The 20,475-nt window shown below is 39.9% G+C and overlaps 1 protein-coding gene across 1 annotated transcript; it reads left to right on the top strand.

The window, feature by feature from the left end:
- The first annotated feature begins 3,753 nt into the window (after positions 1–3,753).
- LOC137297812 (fibrinogen-like protein 1) lies at positions 3,754–17,282 on the top strand. The gene is made up of 3 exons (XM_067829765.1): positions 3,754–4,050; positions 16,263–16,365; positions 16,627–17,282. The coding sequence occupies exons 1-3, from the start codon at positions 3,754–3,756 to the stop codon at positions 17,280–17,282; spliced, it is 1,056 nt and encodes a 351-aa protein (XP_067685866.1).
- The last annotated feature ends 3,193 nt before the right edge of the window (positions 17,283–20,475 follow it).

The following is a 20,475-nucleotide window of genomic DNA, read 5'->3' as shown; positions in this document are numbered from 1 at the left end:
TACTACAAAATGTAACGTGTTAGCGTAAGAACAAAAAAACGTGACTATTCTTAATATGCGGAATTATTTCAATTCTTCATATATATGAAGACGTCTCCTCGACTCTTTGGGCGTACTTCGGAATTTGAATGGAAATGTCACAGAGCCATGTCTCATCTCTTTGAAACATCATCCATAGCATTGTAACATTTGTGGCTTGTCACGGGCCGGTGGTCACCTAAACAACAACCATGTTTGGTTGGTGCATCTCATACCAAATTGCCATACTAACAATTCGGGCAATTCCTTGGCTGAGACAGAAGCGATACGCAAGCAGTTTCAGAGCAAAACATCCCGACGTTCTACGATACATACAACATTGCTTCGACATCGCAGTAAGGCACTAGCTACCTGCAGACAGCTCAGATGAGTCATGATTGTTTCTGGTCAACCCTGATGATCGTCCAAGAGGTGACATAGAACGTGTAATCCACGACTGCCGTACTTGTGTGCTTGTGTGTTTGTGTGTGTGAGTGGGGATGGGGAGGGAGGAACCATGACGATATCGAGATACTATGTAGTATTTATATAAATGTAGGAGCATAATTCTTCGCTGTACTGTCATAGTATCCTGTATCTCGGGACCTCTTCCTTAAACATCATATCTGGGAGCAGAAGGAACTATGGTAAAAACATGTACAGAACAAGTTTGGTAACACTGACTCATTTCCGCTTTAATTAACATTTAGAATTACATTAAAGTTACACTATAGTTACCGTTGTGTGCAATCATGTGTTCAGCCATCTGGAATCTTCAGTACAAAACCGCTACCTCGATCCTATCCACATAAATGGTGGTCTCAGCAGATATGATTCAATGATTGCTGCATCGCGCCTTCAGCATGCGTCACCTTTTCTAATGCTGTCAGTCGATTTGATCATATATAAAGGCCAAATATTGTGCTCTTATCTGTACATTTACGTTCTGTGAAGTATGGCTACTTTGCCAGTATTCAATCTCCAGCGGAACATCTCCAATGAACAATATGTCGCAAATACTACAAGTAAATATCGATACTCTCAACACACACACTGAGTACTGAATGACAGATATACAAAATATTCTCATTTTCGGCAATGTTCCAAAGTGGGTGGGCATGAAAATACGTTCATTCAAGGTCTTCTGTTTTTCAGCAACGTTCCTAGGGTTGGGTGAGTCACTCGATATATCAATAAGTATGCATCGATAACATTGACGTCACCTAATGAGGGCAGTTAGACCATCAGGAAGTATGACATTTCAACATCGATATTGTCGGAGATAATAATGATGGTCGATGTGGCATCAAGTACCCTAACAGGAACAGTTAATGCGTATTGTCTAGTAGGAAATGATGGGTTATATCTGTGGTGTCCTTGGACGACATAGCAAACAGCCGTTGTTTTCACTGGAACTGTACCGGGAAGGAAGCTGAACAAAATACTCTTGACCTGAAACATCTGCCATTTGTTAAATCCAACGAAGATATAACTACTAAAAAGAACGACATTTTTTATAATTCTAATTTTAAAAAGCAAACAAGATTACTCAGCCATGGACAAAAATTATGTCAGGATAGTTGTTCACCAGAAATAACACGGGGACATGACATTGTTTTACCAGTCAAAATATTGAATTGCGTCGGGGATACTTAGTATTATACCTCTGTCAAATTCAGGAACACTCTTCACATGTCGGCACACAACCCTTTGAATCATTTAGTGAAGCACTGAAAGCAGTGCAGTAGATTCAACGACTTTTGAGATAGAATTGAAAAGTGTTTTTTTCCAATCATTATAATAACGACTTTTTCAGTCCTGGCAAAAGATTTAATCCATATTAAATCGAAAAAAATCGTGCCCCTGGGAATGTTAACTCCTTATCTGAATGTCTTACTCTCAGATTGTACTTACTTATTGTCAGTCAAAAAGTAAAGTATTTCTCATTTAGATTTTCTCCCTAAACCTTACATGATATTTGTTAACAACTGAATCTTAAGGAGTAAACGTAAAAGAATACTTCTTTAACGGGATACCATTATGTTTTGATCAACACTGAAATGCCCAGTGGTTTCGTTTTGCGACATTCCTACTGTCAACATAGCTGCGACGCCTGGGTGTTAAGCTGGATGTTAAGTGTTAAAATCAGTGAAGCATAAACAGTAGGACAAACAGACAGGATTATTCAGTAAAAGGCCACATAACCGTAAAGCATATACAGCAGGAATATTTATAAAGTTAACAAATCAATGTACTCGCCCCATGACGTTACTATTAGCAGAAGTCCGACAAAGGGGGACAGCTGAAAAGACCGAGGGCTTCTGCAAATGAGTGAGTGAGTGAGTGAGTTTAGTTTTACGTCGCACTTAGCAATATTCCAGCTATATGGCGACGGTCTGTAAATAATCGAGTCTGGACCAGACAATCCAGTGATCAACAACATGAGCATCGATCTGCGCAATTGGGAACCGATGACATGTGTCAACCAAGTCAGCTAGTCTGACCACCCGATCCCGTTAGTCGCCTCTTACGACAAGCATAGTCACCTTTTATGGCAAGCATGGGTTGCTGAAGGCCTATTCTACCCCGGGACCTTCACGGGTCCTGCAAATGATAATGCCCTGAAATATGGGTTTTTAATAAAAGATGAACAAAGAATGGTATCGGTTTTGAAGCACTTACTGCTAGCAACAGACGATGGAGGGTACTGACACACTTTTCACAAATATGGAAACATCATAGAACAAAACAGTTGACGTCACTATTGCGAGTGACAATCGACCTTGACCTTTGCTCATACTACCAGCCGCCATTTTCTTTCAGTGCCCCAAAACGTTAGAGTTGCAGTCGCTGTTTTCATTGCTGCATTTTGTAAGTTATGGTACAACTGTTCCGGCAAGAAAGTGCATTATGGCAAACGTACATGTGAAGAATATGAGACATATCGTCAATACTGAACCCAAGTTCAAACGAGCCGTAGGTGAACATTAAGAGCTGAGCTCCTGATGACGTCACCTAACAACGATCATGATTATGGCCCATCGTCACGCAATTGTGAGGCTAAATCAAGTTACAGTGGCCCGCTCATTTCTGATAACATGATAGTAGTGATTCTGTCCATTTTCATATGATAATTCTGTCTTATTAGCTATAAAGCCGACAGTAGACTGTCGTTGTCATGGTTTTTATGTCACATTAATATCGGATAAACTCTTTCCTGAACGGGACCCAGCCACCCACTATCAACAGTTCCCTTACCTTTACCGTGATTGGCTGATCGGCTGATCGGAGGTCTAAGTTTGATTTGTTCATCTAGATTAGTCTCCAAAACACACAACACTTGCTCGAGGAATTGTAAATCAGTACCTTCCAGTCGATACAGCATTACACATCTGAAAAAATATTAATGTTAAGCACATTCAGCTCTCCTCGGTTGTAAATATACCGGGGTTATGCGATATGTCTTTGCATCCGGAAGTTAATTTAACTATACAAACCAAATATTTTCTAGGTCCACAGACAGAACATGAATTCGATATTCTGATAGGGCTTGATTGGTCAAACCGTGACAGATGGCTATCGATATTCGCCAGGGGAACTGAGTCGATAATCAAGGATATTGATGACACCTGTACTTGGACCAGTAAGGTTGCACCTGAGTACTAATGTATGTCATTAAGGAAGATCATTTTGAAAGTGAAGGTACCACTTGGTACCACGGATGTTCACATGACAATGAAATTCCTGAAAGCGATAGCTATTGCCATTGTGTCCCTTGTATTTAAAACTATTGCAGGTGATCACATCAGGAGCATCTCTTTCAAAAAGTATTCTCGGTGTAATCAGTTCATCTCTCCCTTCAATGAGACTATAGTAGAAGGCATACATAGCGTTGCCGCGTGTGGTGTCGAGTGTGCCTCAGAGACATACTGTGTGGCTTTCAGTCTTTCTTCAGGGGACAACGTGTGTATGATCCACCGTCATGTGTTTCTCGATGGTGTTTGCTACGTTGGGGATTGGCGCCATTTCAATGTAAGTCCATGCTGTCGACTGGTATAGTAATATTTCAATGTGATTTCACAATACACTTACATTTTAAGTTCATTTCGTAACATTGTAACCTTGATTGTGACGTCTCTATCCACAGCTCAACCGCCCACTTGTAAAACCTGGCTTGTTACAATAGCCCCAAGCTTAACTTCAGCCTTAAATAGTAAGTCACGCAACTGCAACAATAAAACTGTTTTCCATTACCATAAAAATATACGGCTCAATTTAAGGCTCCGATCATACTAGTAATACAATGTTTTCAGATCAATCATCATCAAAATAGTGATGATACCATGTCTTTGCATAAAATTTGGAAATAACTTCGGAACTTACTTAGGTCACATTTTGGAAACGTTCCAGACATGTTTACCATATAACCTTTCGAAGGCTTCACTTTGATCTGCAAGTTTGTATTCGATTTCAACGAGTTTACAGTATGGCCTGCTTTGAAGTCTTCGTTGAAAATGTCATGATCAATCGTACCACAGAAATTGTTAGACGTTCATCAAAGGCTGGACCTGCTAGAATATTGTTCAAAATGTATAGAGAAGGGTTTGTTGGGTTTTTTAATCTGAAGTCGGCCTTGAAGATGTAGATCTATGATGACTGTTTGTATGGATATACAACTGTGAAGAAGACGTTTCGATATGGATTCTAGTCAACCTTGTCAAAGAATATTATTGACACTTAGTTCTCCAATCTGAGCTTTATCAAATGAACCTAAATGGGGAAGAAATATAGCACAGCCACTGGTCTCATTCTACTTCCGGTGGGTAATTCGATGGAGGAGCATCATCCGTGTGGCTGGTAGTGAACGAAATGAGGTCATCGCCATATCTGAAACTGAAGTTATACGTTTTACCATCTGTGTTCTAGTGTTCTATCCGAGCCCAAGATGATTAAAACGAGAGCACAATGTTTGTTACCTTGAAGGAAATATAGCATTTCACAAGTTCTTTTCTCAGTAGGCATCCGTGAACGGCCACCCCCTCGTGGTGGGTGCTGGGTAGCGCCAAGAGCCGTTCACCCCCGTCGTGGACCCGTGGGGATATTTGGTCCACCAACCCGTTTGCGAGGGGTTGCGGCCCTGTGTGGGTGGAGGAGGGGATCCTGGTGGTTGAGGGCAATGGGAGCAGGACCAGTGTTCCTATTGCTCAACACACCACTTTGGCCCTGACTGCACCTAGACGGGTGGTTGAATGGACCCGGTTCAACCAATCGGCTGGTCATGCCAAGCCCCGTGCATGGATTCTTTGTAACTGCACAAAATGTGATTTGAAATTGTTTATCTTTTGGTCTTGGCGCCCTTGGATTATAGAATATTATTTAACTTGAATTTTGTTAACATGAACTTTGCCTAGAGTCTCATGCCTAGAAGGCGGTGGTTCATGGGCCAATCTGGTGGAAGAATTAATCTTTTGGTTATTCTGCTGGAGTATATCATCCGAGTATCCTTGGTGCTGCAAGTTGGAGACCCGCTTGTGTTTAGCATTGTCTTCATGATACTCCGTGGTGTGTAGGGAGCTCGGATGATGAATCTTAAAACACTAACCATGGCTTACAAAACTCCTCTAAAGAAAACAAAACGTCCTCTCGACACTGATCATGATCATGATGACCACAGACAGCCAAAATCAATTGACTGCTGGCCACGTTTTTTAGTAATGGAGACTAAAGATAAACACGATTGAAGTTGAATCCTTTTGCAGTGCGAAAAGGCATACAAAGCATAGCTGATGATGTGAAAAATATTAGACTTTTGCGTTCAGGGTTATTGCTCATAGAGTGCAGCAAAAGGCAACAAGCAACTAATTTGATGTCAACTGAAACGTTCGTCGGCATTCCGGTATCAGTCTCTCATCACAGATCACTTAACACCAGCAAAGGAGTTGTTAGGGACCGAGATCGATTGTTTGCTGACATGTCCGAACTTGATATTGTTTCGGAAATGAAAGACCAAGGAGTCATTTACGTCAAGCGTTTTACAACACGCAAAAACCGCGAAACCGTTCAGACGAACACTTACCTGTTTTCATTTTCTTCTCCTAATACTCCCAGATCAGTAAAGGCAGGATATTGTAACATGACCGTTGACACCTGCATACCAAATCCTTTGAGGTGTTTCAAATGCCAGAAATTTGGTCATGGTGTTAGTACTTGTACATTGTCCGTTGTATGTGCTCACTGTGGTGAGCAGACACATACAACAGAAGATTGCGAGAGTACTTTTAAGCAATGTACCAACAGCTCGGGTACTCACTCATCTTTTTCCAAAGATTGTCCAGTTTGGAAACAGCATATGGAGATCAACAAGATCAAATTTACTCAAAACATTAGTTTCTCTGATGCAAAAAAGATTGTCATAGGTTCTGAGATTAAGGAACCACGTCATCTGCAAGCTGTCAAACGAACTTGACTTGGCTTAAAACCGAATCTCCTACGATGTTACCGCCTGTAATATCTACACAAACTGTGGAACCACTTCCTGGCACGCCCCAAACCCAATCAGAACAAATCTTCTGCTTTTGATACATCTTCTCAGGCATCTCAAATGACTCGGTCTAACAGAAACGTTCAGCCACTTGTCAAAAGCAAAACCAAACCGGAACCAGATTCTTTCAAAACGCAAATTGGCAGAGCCCCAAAGGGGTCAGATGATAAGATCGAATTATTTAACAGATGCGGATCACTTGAGGACATGGACTTGGCTGAAAACGTCAATTCTAGGGCACATAGCTTGTCGCCCTCGAAAAAGGTACGGGGTAGATCCCCTATTAATCCACCTAAAAGATAGGTCCATCTCAACATATCGTGCAGTGGAACGAACAATATTTAATGAAATACAGTTGTTTATCCATTATTTAGCACATCAGCATTCTGTCTGCAAGAGACATATCTGAAACAGACAGATAATTTTAGTTTACGTCAGTTTGAAGCGTATCATTATTTTTCCCCTCCAGGTGATAGGGCCACTGGAGGTTCCACTATCCTTATACTTATGTTATTCACAGCCCTGTTACACTTAAACCTAATCTACAAGCTGTTGCTGTGCGACTGACTCTGGGAGTAGCATTTACACTATGCTCTCTGTATATTCCGCCTTCAAAAGTACAACAGACTGATTTTCAATCACTCTATGACCAACTCCCGAAGCCATGTGTTATTATGGGTGACCTAAACGGTCACAACCCATTATGGGGCAGTACTAACACTGATACTAAAGGCAAAATACTTGAACATTTCATTTCAAATAATGATCTGTGCATATTTAGTGATGATTCAAGCACTTATCTGCACCCTGCAACTGGCACTTATTCTTCTCTAGATTTATCTTTTACAGATTCTAACCTTCTCAATGAATTTGATTGGTCTGTTCATAATGACCTTTGTGGAAGTGATCACTTCCCAACTATCCTGTCAGAAATTACTCCATCTGATTCTCCATCGTTTTCGAGATGGAACTTTCGAAGGCTAACTGGTCTTTATATCAAACTATGTGTGAATCAAAACTGCGACCTGAGTGTTTCAGTGATATAACTGATCCCATTCAAACTTCTGCTGACATTTTAAATAAAATAGCTGATGAGTGTATACCAAAGTCCTCTACGACTCCACATCTACGAAAACCATGGCAGAAAAGCGGCAAAACATTATTTTCGCCGTCATCCAACTGCCCATAACTTAAATAAATTCAAAATACTGAATCCAAAGGTGCGTCTTTCGTTTAAACAAAACAAACGACAATTATGGAGAAATTATGTCTCCAAACTTAATTCACGCACGCCAATGTCCAAGGTATGGAACATAGTTCAAAGAATTAAGGGCAAAGGTTCCAAATCTGCCGTACACCATCTCAAAGATGGTGATAATTTAATTACTGATAAGTCTAAAATTGCAAATAAAATCGGCGAAACCCTTGCCAAAAATTCATCATCGACCAATTATGTTCCTGAGTTTCAGAGAAACAAGTAGAAACAACAGGAAAAGACAAAACGTAACAAGCAGAAACAACAGGAAAGGACAAAATAACGGTGAAGGTTACAATGAAGTGTTTTCATTACATGAGCTACATATTGCTCTTGAGGAAGCTCATGACACTCCAACTGGTGATGATAACATCCACTACCAGCTTCTGAAACACTTACCTGAACCATGCTTGATGACACTTTTTGATATATTTGATAAAATATGGACATCTGGGGAATTTCCTCCATCATGGCATAATGCCATTGTAATCCCAATACCAAAACCTGGCAGGGATCATACCGATCCGTCAAACTACAGACCGATATCTCTAACTAGCAGTGTTTCTGTAAACCACGGAACGTATGGTGAATAATAGATTAACTTGGTATCTTGAAACCAATAACCTAACAACCAATATTCAGTGTGGTTTCACGAAAAAACGTAGTACCATTGACCATTTGATACGTTTAGAATCCTTCGTTAGAAATGCTATTGTAAATAAACAACATGCTGTATCAATTTTCTTTGATCTTGAGAAAGCTTATGACACAACATAGAAGCATGGCATTTTGAAAGATTTGCATGATTTTGGTTTGGTTTTATATCAGAGTTTACAAAAGACAGGCAATTTCAAGTTCGAGTGGGTTCTACCCTGTCTGATCAAGCTACCCTCCTTCACAGGTCATTAGTACGATCTAAACTTGATTATGAGTCCATCGTATATGGTGGCACCTGCAAAAGCAACCTTAAACTTCTTGATTCTATCCACCACCAAGGTCTAAGACTTTGTCTTGGGTCCTGCAGAACCTCACCTATTGACAGTCTCTACGTTGAGGCTGATGAACCACTAAATTATACTCTAATCATTCTAACCCTACACATAACTGTGTGTTCAATCCACTTTATGAGGATTTGTACGACAAGAAGTCTTTTCTTGTTCCACCTCTAGGGCACAGAATTAAACCCTTTCTTTCTTCGGCCAGCATTCAGCTAGAAAATATAGCTCCCTCCCGTCTTCTTTCTTCTACTCCTTGGCAGTTGGTTAGGCCCAAAGTGGACCTAAACACAAACAGTATATCGTCTATTTCGACTCTCTTTCTTGTCTTCAGGCGATTAAAAATATTTCTTGTAAACATCAACTTTTAACTGAAATTATTGAATTGTATAATAATCTTGCTACTGGCCAATACGACATCGTCTTCTGTTGGTTACCCAGCCACGTAGGCATTTCCGGTAACGTAATGGCCGAATTTGCTGCTGAGGCAGCATTCAACAAATCTGTGACACCACTTCTTATTCCCTAAACTGATTATAAAGCTACCATTAGATCGTACATTCGTGATCTGATGCAGAAGAAGTAGGACACCCAAGTGGGTATAAATAAATTACATCCACTCAAACCATATATTGGATATACCCACTTGGGTTGTCAGTCCAGATTTGAAGAGGTCATTTTGCTGCGATGTCGTATTGGCCGTACGAGATATACTCATGAATATCTTTTGAAAGGTAAGGATCCTCCGTTCTCCATCCCTTGTGATGAGAGAATCACAGTCAAGCATATCTTGCCGACACCCCTGTCGTGGACCCGGGGACATACTTGGTCCACCAACCCGTTTGCCGTGGGTTGCGGCCCTGTGTCGGTGGAGGACGGGAGTCTGGCTTTGAGGACACTGGAGGCCTGTGACCGCGTTCCCTTTGCTCAACACACCCCTTCGACCCTTACTTGACCTAGACGGAAGGTTGAATGGGCCCGGTTCAACCAATCGGCTGGTCATGCCAAGCCCTGTGTATGGACTATTTATATGTCAATGCACAAATCTTATTTGGAATTGTTTGATTTTCGTACTTGGACTTATTATTACAGTGCAATGATTTGGAATTTGAAATATGTTAATATGTATTTGAACTTTGCCTAGAGTCTTATGCCACAAGGCGGTGGCTCATGGGCCAATCTGGTCGATTAGTTATTTATAATTCTTCCGCTGGAGTATATCATCTGAGTATCCTTGGTGCTGCAAGTCGGAGACACACTTGTTTTTAGCATTGTCCTTGTGATACTCCATGGTGGGTGGGGAGTTCAGATGATGAACCATACTACATTACCCATGGCTTACACACACACACCCTAAAAAGAAACAAACGGCAGCTTGACTATGATGATGATGATGAACCTCGACTGTCCAGCTCAAACGAATACTGGCCACGATTTCTCGTTATGGAAACTCTTGACAAATCACCTTTTAAATTAAATCCTTTTGCAGTATCAAAAGGTATACATTGTATTGCGGGTGAGGTCAGAAATGTCGGACGATTACGTTCAGGCTCTCTCCTTATAGAGTGTAATCGAAAACAACAATCCACCAACCTGATGTCTACTGAGTAGTTCATTGGAGGTCCGGTCGCAATTTCCACTCACAGCACTCTGAATACCAGCTAAGGGATTGTCAGAGATAGAGTTCGACTGTTTCTGATATGTCAGAACTTGATATCGCGGCAGAAATGAAAGAGCAAGGAGTGATTTTTGTCAAAAGATTTACAACACGAATAAACTCTGAAACAAAACCTACTAATACTTATCTTTTCCATTTTTCTTCACCAACCATTCCAAAATCAGTTAGAGCAGGATATTGCAATCTCAGTGGTGATACCTATATTCCCAATCCACTGAGATGTTTCAAATGTCAAAAAGTATGGACACGGTGTCACTACCTGTACTAACTCAGTAACATGCGCTCATTGCAGTGACAAAACTCATGTTACTGAGGATTGCAATAGCAACATTAAAAAATGTGCAAACTGCTCTGGGACACATTCATCTTTCTCTAAACAATGTCCCATCTGGACTCAACAAATGGAGATAAACAAAATGAAATATACGCAAACTATTAGTTTTGCTTATGTCAAGAAACTTGTTCTTTCCCCAACAGAACAGACCACTTCGTATGCCTCAGTTACGAGAATACCCTCTGCCGTCAGTCACAAAGCAACTGAATCCACTTCATCAATAGAGTGCCAAACTGATCTGACATGGGTGGATACAGAGAAACCTGAAATATACACACCCAACCAGTCGACCCAGACCGCTAAATCACTACCAGAAACACTTGCTCCCTTTCAATCACGGTCATCTTCTCAAGAACAATCGTCCTCATCATCACAGTCTATGTTTAAGCGTCAGTCACAAAATATTGGGAAAGACATTACCCAAAATAAAAACAAAACCAGAAATGACTTACAGATATGTCAAAGTAGCAGAACCTCAAAAGGTTCAAATGACACCATCAAACTTTTTAATAAGTTTGGGTCCTTGAGGACATGGATGTGTCCGAAAACATCCAAAGCAGGGCATATAGCTTGTCGCCTTCAAGGAAATCAAGGGGTAGATCCCCAATAAATAGTCCGATGAAATAGTTTCTTCATATATTATTCAGTGGAACTGCAGAGGCCTAACGACTAATCTTAATGAGCTTCACCTATTAGTCCAAGACTTTACACCATCAGCATTCTGCTTGCAAGAAACGTATCTAAAACAGACAAATACTTTTAACTTACGTCATAATGCGTATCATCACTTTTCCACACCTGGTGATAGAGCCACTGGAGGATCTTCAATCCTTGTAAGACATGACGTTATTCACAGTCCTGTAAAACTCAAAACTAATCTTCAAGCGTTTGCAGTGCGAATGACTTTGAACATTACGCTTACTTTATGTTCATTGTACATTCAACCTTCATCAACTCTTGTGCAGGCTAATCTACAAACTCTCTACGATCAATTACCCAAACCATGTATACTCATGGGTGACTTAAATGGGCACAACCCACTTTGGGGTGGTGTAACCACGAACACAAAAGGTCAGCTTCTGGAGGAATTCATTTTGAATAATAATTTATGGATATATAATGATGGTACAAATACATATTTACATCTTGGCACAGGAGCATATACAGCTCTTGACTTGTCATTAACTGACTCCAACTTACTAAATGAATTCGAATGGTCAGTCCACAATGACCTCTGTGGAAGTGATCATTTTCCTACTATACTAAAATCTGTAACACCATCTGATGTGCCTCCATCATCAAGATGGAATTTTAAAAAGGCTAACTGGCCTTTATATGGAACGTTGTGTGCTGCCACAAAAGGTTTTCTGACCAACTATAGGTGATGAATGTATACCAAAGTCCTCTGCAGTTCCACATACTCGAAAACCATGGTTCAACAATGAGTGCAAACAAGTTAGGAAGGCAAGGGCAAAAGGAGAACATTATTTCCGTTGCCATCCTATGGTTCATAACGTAAATACATTTAAATTTTTAAATGCTAAAGCGCGGCGTACTTTTAAACAGAACAAACGCCAATCTTGGCAAAATTATGTATCCAAAATAAATTCCCGGACACCCATGTCCAAGGTTTGGAACATGGGTCAGAAAATCAAAGGTAAAGGTACTAAATCTAGTGTCCATCATCTTAAACATGGAGATCAATTACTCACCGATAAATCAGATATTGCTAATAAACTGGGTGAAACTCTCGCTAAACATTCTTCCTCTTCTAATTATGTGCCTAAATTCCAACAATATCAAAAACAAGAAGAAAAGAAAACTATTAATTTCAACTCAGATAATGGGGAAGATTATAATGAAACATTTTCTTTTCATGAACTCCATACTGCTCTTGATCAAGCTCATGACACTGCTACTGGAGCTCATAACATATATTATCAACTCCTGAAACATTTACCAGAATCCTGTTTAGAGACGCTCTTGTATATATTTGATTATATTTGGACTTCCGGGAAATTTCCTTCTTCATGGCTTGACGCTTTAGTAGTACCAATACCTAAACCTGGACGTGATCATTCAGATCCGTCAAATTATCGTCCGATTTCATTAACTAGCTGTGTTTGCAAGACCATGGAACGCATGATAAATAATCGACATGTTTGGTACTTGGAAACAAATAACCTCATAACAGATATACAGTGTGGTTTCCGTAAAAACAGAAGTACTGTCGATCACCTAGTGCGTTTAGAATCATTTGTTAAACAACATGCTGTGTCTTTTTCATCTCGAAAAAGCATATGACACAACCTGGAAATATGGCATTTTGAGAGATTTGCATGATTTCGGTTTGCGAGGTCGTTTGCCTGAATTCATATCAAACTTTTTAAATAACAGACAATTTCAAGTCCGTGTGGGTTCTACCCTGTCTGATCATTACAATCAGGATCAGGGTGTTCCACAAGAAAGCATTTTGTCTATCACACCTTTTAGTATAAAGATAAATAGTTTGTCAAAAGTATTAAACGATTCAATTGATGGATCGTTATTTGTGGATGATTTTAATATTTCTTGTCGTGGTGAAAATATGCATACTATTGAACGGCAACTGAAGTTGTGTTTAAACAAGATTGATAAATGGTGTCTTGAAAACGGCGTTAAATTTTCTAAATCGAAAACTAACTATATACAGTTTTGTCGTAAATATAAACCACATGAGGACCCTGAACTATCTCTAGACGGCACGCCAGTTAAAGGAAGCTAAGTTCTTGGGTCTAATCTTTGATTCACACTTGACGTTTTACCGCACATTAAATGCCTTAAAACTAAATGCCTGAAAGCACTTGACTTGTTGAAAGTGGTTTCAAATTCTAAATGAGACGGGGAACAAGCTATACTTCTCCATCTCGATCACTCGTGCGTTCTAAACTTGATTATGGCTTCATCGTCTATGGTGGAGCCTGCAAAAGCAACTTAAAACTGTTAGATTCTATCCATCATCAAGGTCAAAGACTTTGTCTTGGGTCACCTATTGACAGTCTCTATGTTGAGGCTGATGAACCATCCCTTCAGCAGTGCCGTATAAAGTTAGCTTTACAGTACATTACTCTAATGAATCTAACCCTGCCTATAACTCTGTTTTCAGTCCCCTTTATGAGGAGTTATACAACAAGAATCTTCTCTTGTTCCGCCTCTTGGGCACAGAATCAAACCATTTATTTCTTCTGCCGGCATTGAGCTGGAAAATATAGCTCCTTTCCGACTTCTTTCTTCTCCTCCCTGGCAATTAGTTAGGCCACAAGTTGACCTAACATTAACTACATTTAAAAAGTCAGAAACTAACTCATTACAATATAAACAGGAATATAATCAATTAAAAAGTAAATATAGCAATTACAAATCTTTTTTTACAGATGGGTCCAAGGATGGTGGCGCAGTGGCTAGTGCCACTGTCACTGGATCCAGAACAATATCTTCTAGATTACCGAATAATAGCTCTATTTTCACTGCTGAAGCTAACGCCATATTAACCGCTCTTACATATATTCAAAAACACCCAAAACGTAAACAATATATAATCTATTCAGACTCTCTTTCTTGTCTTCAGGCGATTAAAAATTTATCATGTAAACATCCACTTTTAACTGACATCATTGAATTGTATAATAATCTTGCTACTGGCCAATATGACATCGTCTTTTGTTGGTTACCCAGCCATGTTGGCATTTCTGGTAACATGATGGCTGATCTTGTTGCCAAGGCAGCACTCAACAAATCTGTGACACCACTTCTTATTCCATATTCAGATTACAAAGCTAGCATTAGAACGTATATCCGTGACCTGATGCAGAAGAAGTGGGACACCCAAGTGGGTATAAATAAATTACATGAAATAAAACCGTATATTGGTTACACCTACTTGAGTCGCCAGTCCAGATTTGAAGAGGTTATTTTACGACGATGTCGTATTGGCCACACACGATATACCCATAAATATTTGCTTAAAGGTGAGTATCCTCCATTTTGTATCCCTTGCGATGAGAGAACCACGGTGAAGCATATCCTGCTTGACTGTGGTGAATTCTCCATCATAAGGGATAAATATTTTAATGTGAAAACAATTTCAGATCTTTTTAACACAGTTAGTGCTCATTTAATTCTTGGATTTTTAAAAGAAATTGATTTCATGAATGAATTCTGATTATTATGTTCTGTAGATAGTTGCATTTTAATTATTGGTAGTTTAGATTAGTAGCTTGAATTGTTGATGGCTGTACCCTCAAAGGGGGTTGAAGTACCGTAAACTTATTGTCCTCCGAGAGGGGACGAAAGTTCAAAACATTCACCGTAAATTTAAACTTTCCAGCGTTCTTAATCGTAGTATATGTGTATTTTTAATTTTTGGCTAGTTGTGTCTAAATTGCTAACGGCTGAGGAGATGGTGTAAATCCAACTAGGGTCCATGCAGGTAGCTAAGGTACTGTAAGTCCCCATGGTCCCTAGTATGGTGATCTACCTTCAGTTGTTGGCAATCTATAGTCTGTTTTTATATTGTATTGTCTGAATAGTCATATTACTTTTAACTTTCCACGCTAGTTTTAATTGAAATTGTGATATTCTAGTTGTTTTATTGTCCTTCGTTGACAGATTTTACTACATGCATACATTTCATTTAAATGTTCTCGTCACGATATGGCTGAGATATTGACGATGTGACGTTAAATATTAACTGACTCACTCACTCACTGTTTGACTGTGTAGATGTCTCTCTCACAAGAGATCCATACTTCTATTAATGGCAATGCTCATTTTATTCTTGGCTTCGTACGAGAAGGGTAGCTGATCAGCAAATTTTGAAATGGATGTGTGTCTTAAATGAAAGTAATATAATTATCAGCTGGAAACATAGATGACACTAAGAGGGTTAAAGTAGTGTAAAAATATTGTACTCTCGATATTCTTGAGAGGCATTTAGAAGTTGGTGAATACATGGACGGTAACTTCTTTTTATTGTCTAACACGGCGTTTCTGGGCTACTTCTTGCCCCTTCTTCAGGTGATTGAGACAGGAGTACAAGACATATTATATATGCCATTATTATCATTCTGCTGTGTACACATCTGTTAGCTGGCCTCTCTTTATCCCTGTTATCATTGTGTTTAACTGCATTTGATCTGTCCTCTGAGCTTTCTTGGTATATACATGTACTTATCATCTTCCTGTAAATAAAGAACGTCGTGTTAGACAGTAAAAAGAAGTTGCCATCCATATACTCGTCTTATTATTACTGTACTCTTGTTGACCAAAGTATATGACAATGTCTACTTTTTAGAATTTTGATTGCTGTGAGTGTTTTTAACATTGGTCAACATAACCTACAGCCACTGACGACCAAAGGGATGGCGTAAATCCTGCCTATTGTCTTCGATTCTAACTTACAGGTCCAGAACCGCTGCATGAATGGGGGCGAATATGACCAGAGCAAGCTTACCTGTCAATGTTATGGTGGCTATATCGGCCACTTCTGTGAAAGAATCATGCAGGGTAAGAGAGTAAACAAACAGATTTAGCTGGACAAAACCAATGAAACATTCGACTGAGGTCAAGTATCCGTTATCGAAAAAGTAAACTTATTACATGATTTGTATCTTTGTGCATTCATTACTTGACTGATGTTGACATATAAAGAATGTTCCCATGTTTACAGTTTCCTAATCTGCCCGAAAGCAAAATACAGATGTTAATAAGTTAACTCATTTATCATTTAGGAAGGAAACCATGTATATCTTGCTATTCATGTTTCAGATTGCTCGGAAGGATTTAAAATAGGTCATTATGAAGAAGACGGAATATATCTTATTCACCCAAGAATGTCGCCTTCCCCATTCAGTGTTTGGTGTAGGATGCGATATGATGGTAACACATTTATTCAACGGCGAATAGACGGGTCGACACATTTTAACCGATCATGGCAAGAATACAAAGATGGCTTTGGGGACCTTTCCAAAAACTTTTGGCTCGGAAACGACAAAATTGCTTACATCACAAATGGGCGCAGTCAGACACTTATCTTTGACACTAAGGACGAGAGTTCCCCTTTCATGAGGCAGCGGGTGTACACTCAGTTCTCTCTATCTCAGGACGGCCTGTATTCCATGACATACACTAATTCGTGGGGGCATGATGACCCATTACGTAATGGTGGTGATTGTCTTGTGGAACTGAAGGGTCAGCCTTTTTCAACCTTTGACCAAGATAACGATGATAACAGCCCTCTGAACTGCGCTCAAGAACACAAGTCGGGATTCTGGTTCAAGAGCTGCACCCCCTGTAATCCTAATGGTGTTTGGTCAGAGACTGCGGACAAGAAGAGAGCTGGGGTACCGGAGGAGATGTTCTGGACGCCTGTTGTAGGAGATAACCTGATAATGTTCTGCACCACGTTTTTGAAAGCCACTTGAATATGTCATTACAGCATATTTCACAGCTTACTTAGTAATCTGTTTGCTGATCACATGACATACATGTATCAGCACAAATCTATAAGTATGCTACATTTCTGATGCATGACAGAACTAAGAAACTGTTTGTTCCTCTCTCAATTCAAAATATTTTCAGACAACGATCTTACATTCAAAAACAATTAAGTTACTTGTGCTCGGTCGGCAAAAGGAATACTTTCATTACTTTTACTTAAAGCGTAAGAAACACCATTAGCAAAATATAACACTGATTATGGCTGTCATAATTATACCTAAGAATCATTGTGGTTTTGGCATATTGATGTACATCTGATCCTGGAATGGCTCGTTTGTTTGCATTTCTTACACTGATCTTCATTGGATTGATTTGTTTGGCCGCAGAGTAATTTACAACGGCTACATGCATGAGTGGTGGTTAAATGAGTGGTCAGATATCAACAGCACTCAGTTCAGTTTTCAGATGTAAAAATACAAATTCGGTTTGTCAGCATGTCCGGGTAGTTATGGTTTTGGAGTCTCTGATATGTCTCCACAATGCATGTAACTATTCTGATTACATGGACAGAGAGTCAATAGTTTGTGTACCAATGTAAGCACAAAAGCACATCTGTAATCATAAGATGCTAAAAGTATCATCCACTGTGCTGTTCAAGAATATCAGTGACATTTTCAATGGATGACACTATCACACTGTATAGTGATTTCAGCCCAGGATCAGTGTATTTTTGTTGTGCCTTGTATTTGTAGAGTTTTTTAACCGAGCCAATTTTAGAATAGAACCGTAACGGTTACATTGTTTTGTTGTTTGTTGGTTTCACAAAGAAATCTTTTATGTACATATTTCGGGTTAACGTTTTGTTACAACAGACATATGACAATGACAAGTGGGGAGTTGGTTGACACATGTCACTGATTCCATATTGTGCATATCGATCCTCATGCTGTTGATCATTGGAGTGTCTGGTCCAGACTCGATTATTTACAGATTGCTGTTGCTGGAATATTGCTGAGTGCGGCGTAAAACTAAACTCACTCACTCACTTTTATAGTGGCATGCATTCACTGCGCTGAGTGTATGGACAGGGTCGCAAAGAATAATATTTGATAAATAATGTTGTGTTTTTGAAACACTGTCTGATCAACATGAAACTGGAGTGTTGTTATGGTTACCCGGTCAGTGTGTGTCCGAATTTTAAAACTGCACACCCCTACACTGGTTTTCTCTAAGTTAACTCCACCATTGATCTGCGTGTTATACTGTGTTAAAGCACCGGGGAAAGGTATGTCCATTGATCTGCGTGTTATCCTGTGTTAAAGCACCGGGGAAAGGTATGTCCATTGTTCTGCGTGTTATCCTGTGTTAAAGCACTGGGGAAAGGTATGTCCATTGATCTGCGTGTTATCCTGTGTTAAAGCACCGGGGAAAGGTATGTCCATTGATCTGCGTGTTATCCTGTGTTAAAGCACCGGGGAAAGGTATGTCCATTGATCTGCGTGTTATACTGTGTTAAAGCACCGGGGAAAGGTATGTCCATTGATCTGCGTGTTATCCTGTGTTAAAGCACCGGGGAAAGGTATGTCCATTGTTCTTAGAATTGTTTTATTACCATAACTGATTAAATGACCTTGGACAATTATTTCTAGTTTTAAAAATAAAATTGTACTTATTTTGAAAATCTTTATCATGCCTAATGCCTTACAGGCGTATTAAATATGTATGCTGTCGTGGTGTGCGCCGTTTAATCACTCTCACTACTGCAAAGCCCCCGCAGAGTTTATTTAAATGAGTATGGTGATTATCCTATACCAATCTGATTTGGTGTTTGGTTTGGGTATGGTTTGTTTGCTGTTTAAGTTAAAGCTTCAGCAGAAAAAACACCTGAAATTATGGTCAGTATAAATAAACTGGGTTGCCTCTTGCAGAATGGTTATAACTATACATTATGTTTATCAAAGACAAGGCTCAGCTTAACCCTTCAATTCTGTAGTGACAAAGAGCACAAAGGGGTTGTTGCTTAAAGGTCACATGCAACGTAAAACACAACTTTGCAGATTCTGATACCTTTCGGTATGCACTTACCGAAACAAATCATCAAAAATGCCAATTCTACCAATAAAGTTGAAAAAACGCGTAAACGAAATACTTTAGGCCCTGAAATGTAGATGAATTCTGCATAGACCCGGCACCCGTGAACGGCCCCCTCCTCGTGGTGGGTGCTGGGTAACGCTGAGAGCCGTTCACCCCCGTTGTGGACCCGGGGGGATAGTTGGTCCACCAACCCGTTTGCCGTGGGTTGCGGCCCTGTGTCGGCGGAGGAGGGGATCCTGGTGGTTGAGGGCAATAGGGACCTGTAACCGTGTTCCTGTTGCTCAATACACCACTTTGGCCCTTACTTCGCCTAGACGGGTGGTCGAATGGGCCCGATTCAACCAATCGGCTGGTCACGCCAAGCCCTGTGCATGGACTATGTATGTGTCATTGCACAAATATTATTTTGAATTGTTCGAATTTTCTTGGCACTACTATTGATCTCTAACTTTTTGGATTGTGAAATATGATAATATAAATTTTGCCTAGAGTCTTATGCCAGAAGGCGGTGGCTCATGGGCCAATCTGGTAGATCATTTATTTATAATTCTTTTGCTGGAGTATATCATCTGAGTATCCTTGGTGCTGCAAGTCGGAGGCCCACTTGTTTTTAGCATTGTCCTTGTGATACTCCGTGGTGGGTGGGGAGCTCAGATGATGAACCATATTAAAGTAACTATGGCTTACAGAACCCCCATTAAAAGAAACAAGCGTCAACTTGACAATGATGATGATGAACTGCGACCGTCTATTCCGTCCTTTGAATACTGACCACGATTTCTAGTGATCGAGACTCTTGACAAATCACCTTTCAAATTAAACCCATTTGCGGTATCTAAAGGTATACATGGCATCGCAGGTGAGGTACGAAATGTCAGACGACTGCGTTCAGGTTCTCTACTTGTAGAATGTAGCAGGAAACAGCAATCAACCAACCTGTTGTCAACTGAGCTCTTTGTTGGAGTCCAGGTTTCAGTTACTCCACACAAGACTCTGAACACAAGCAAAGGCATTGTTAGAGACCGAGATCAATTGTTTGCAGATATGACTGAGTTTGACATCGTATCAGAAATGAAAGATCAA

The sequence above is a fragment of the Haliotis asinina genome, chromosome 10 (genome assembly GCF_037392515.1).
Source record: "Haliotis asinina isolate JCU_RB_2024 chromosome 10, JCU_Hal_asi_v2, whole genome shotgun sequence".
In the NCBI taxonomy this organism is placed as follows: Eukaryota; Metazoa; Mollusca; class Gastropoda; order Lepetellida; family Haliotidae; genus Haliotis; species Haliotis asinina.
The sequence above is the reverse complement of the archived record's forward strand: the minus strand, read 5'-3'. Positions and strand labels throughout refer to the sequence as shown.

Bases quoted from the DNA above. Each gene is read 5' to 3' on its own strand.
- LOC137297812 (XM_067829765.1), top strand. From the start codon at position 3,754: ATGAAATTCCTGAAAGCGATAGCTATTGCCATTGTGTCCCTTGTATTT. The intron at 4,051-16,262 runs GTAAGTCCATGC...TCTAACTTACAG, and splicing joins GGGATTGGCGCCATTTCAAT to GTCCAGAACCGCTGCATGAA. The intron at 16,366-16,626 runs GTAAGAGAGTAA...TTCATGTTTCAG, and splicing joins CTGTGAAAGAATCATGCAGG to ATTGCTCGGAAGGATTTAAA.